Raw genomic sequence first — 1,468 nt, 5'->3', positions numbered from 1 at the left:
AATAGCCCATTCAGACCGAACGAAATTAAGTAATTTCGAGATTTCGATCGAAATCTACTCGAAATTAAGTAATTTCCCATACATTTTTATCATTTGAAATTAAGTTATTTTGCTTAATTTCAATGAAATTAACTTGAAATTATCATACTTTTGTTAAGAAACTCCCTTTTATTTCAACCTTGTACAACATTTTTACAACTGTTCAGAAAAAATTGACAGTTTATATTAAAAAAAAATAATAAAATTGAAAATTAATTTTTTAAGTAAATAAATAAAATTTAAAGAAAAGCTAATAAAATGGAAAAGTAAGTATAAAATTATACAAAATAGAAATAATTTTAAGATTTTCTTTTTAGGAGAACATATAAGAAAAGGTCCCTTTGGAATGATACGGCTGAAAATCTGTTATTGCAAATATGGGAGGAGAATATTGAACATTTAAGAGGAAACCGAAAAAATTCTCACGTTTTTCAAGAAATGAGCAAAAAAATGATTGATTTTGGCCACAGCTATACTGCCAATGAAATTAGCATTAAAATACATAATTTAAGTGGTAAATATAGGTATAGAATAGACATAATATATAGGTATTGTATTGAATTTTAAAGGAGCTAAATTTCAAATATTTTAGAGCGGAAAAAAAACATATTGGGCCTTCGGGAGGAAGCCCGTCTTCATGGCCTCTATACAATAGGGTGCACTCCATAATCGGGCACCATAAATGCAACAAAGTGGAAGAGCTTATGGAGGATAATTTAGGCAAGTACTATCTATCTATCTATCTATCTATCTATCTATCTATCTATCTATCTATCTATCTATCTATCTATCTATCTATCTATCTATCTATCTATCTATCTATCTATCTATCTATCTATCTATCTATCTATCTATTTATCTATCTATCTATCTATCTATCTATCTATCTATCTATCTATCTATCTATCTATCTATCTATCTATCTATCTATCTATCTATCTATCTATCTATCTATCTATCTATCTATCTATCTATCTATCTATCTATCTATCTATCTATCTATCTATCTATCTATCTATCTATCTATCTATCTATCTATCTATCTATCTATCTATCTATCTATCTATCTATCTATCTATCTATCTATCTATCTATCTATCTATCTATCTACCTATCTATCTATGAATTTAGCGGATGCACACTACATCGAATTATTGGATGAGGCCGATGACTGTGTTACATTTATTGAAGATTTTGAAACGAACAGTTGCCCAAAGGAACCAACACCAACAACATCGCGTGGAAGTGCCAAAAAAAGGTCTTTGCAGAATGAAATTCTGATTGAGCTTCAAGAAAGCAAAGCTATAATGAAGGAAGATATGGAAGAACGAAGAAACATTGATGCCAAAATGCTTAAGTTGCAAGAAGATTTGGTGGAACTAGAACGCGAAAAAATTGAAATATTAAAACGAATGCTGTAAAATTTTAA

At 28.8% G+C, this 1,468-nt stretch overlaps 2 protein-coding genes across 2 annotated transcripts in view; both read left to right on the top strand.

The window, feature by feature from the left end:
- LOC111683915 (kinesin-like protein KIF21B) overlaps nucleotides 1-1,468 on the top strand; it is a 368,894-nt gene that overhangs the window by 2,951 nt on the left and 364,475 nt on the right. The gene's annotated exons all lie outside the window — the stretch shown is intronic.
- Nucleotides 7-1,460, top strand: LOC124421431. Its single transcript, XM_046956605.1, has 4 exons — nucleotides 7-305; nucleotides 357-563; nucleotides 632-759; nucleotides 1,171-1,460. The coding sequence occupies exons 1-4, from the start codon at nucleotides 298-300 to the stop codon at nucleotides 1,458-1,460; spliced, it is 633 nt and encodes a 210-aa protein (XP_046812561.1). The 5' UTR covers nucleotides 7-297.

Source organism: Lucilia cuprina, chromosome 2 (assembly GCF_022045245.1).
Source record: "Lucilia cuprina isolate Lc7/37 chromosome 2, ASM2204524v1, whole genome shotgun sequence".
Lineage (NCBI taxonomy): Eukaryota > Metazoa > Arthropoda > Insecta > Diptera > Calliphoridae > Lucilia > Lucilia cuprina.
The sequence above is the reverse complement of the archived record's forward strand: the minus strand, read 5'-3'. Positions and strand labels throughout refer to the sequence as shown.

Bases quoted from the DNA above. Each gene is read 5' to 3' on its own strand.
- LOC124421431 (XM_046956605.1), top strand. The intron at 564-631 runs GTATAGAATAGA...CAAATATTTTAG, and splicing joins AATTTAAGTGGTAAATATAG to AGCGGAAAAAAAACATATTG. The intron at 760-1,170 runs GCAAGTACTATC...CTATGAATTTAG, and splicing joins GCTTATGGAGGATAATTTAG to CGGATGCACACTACATCGAA.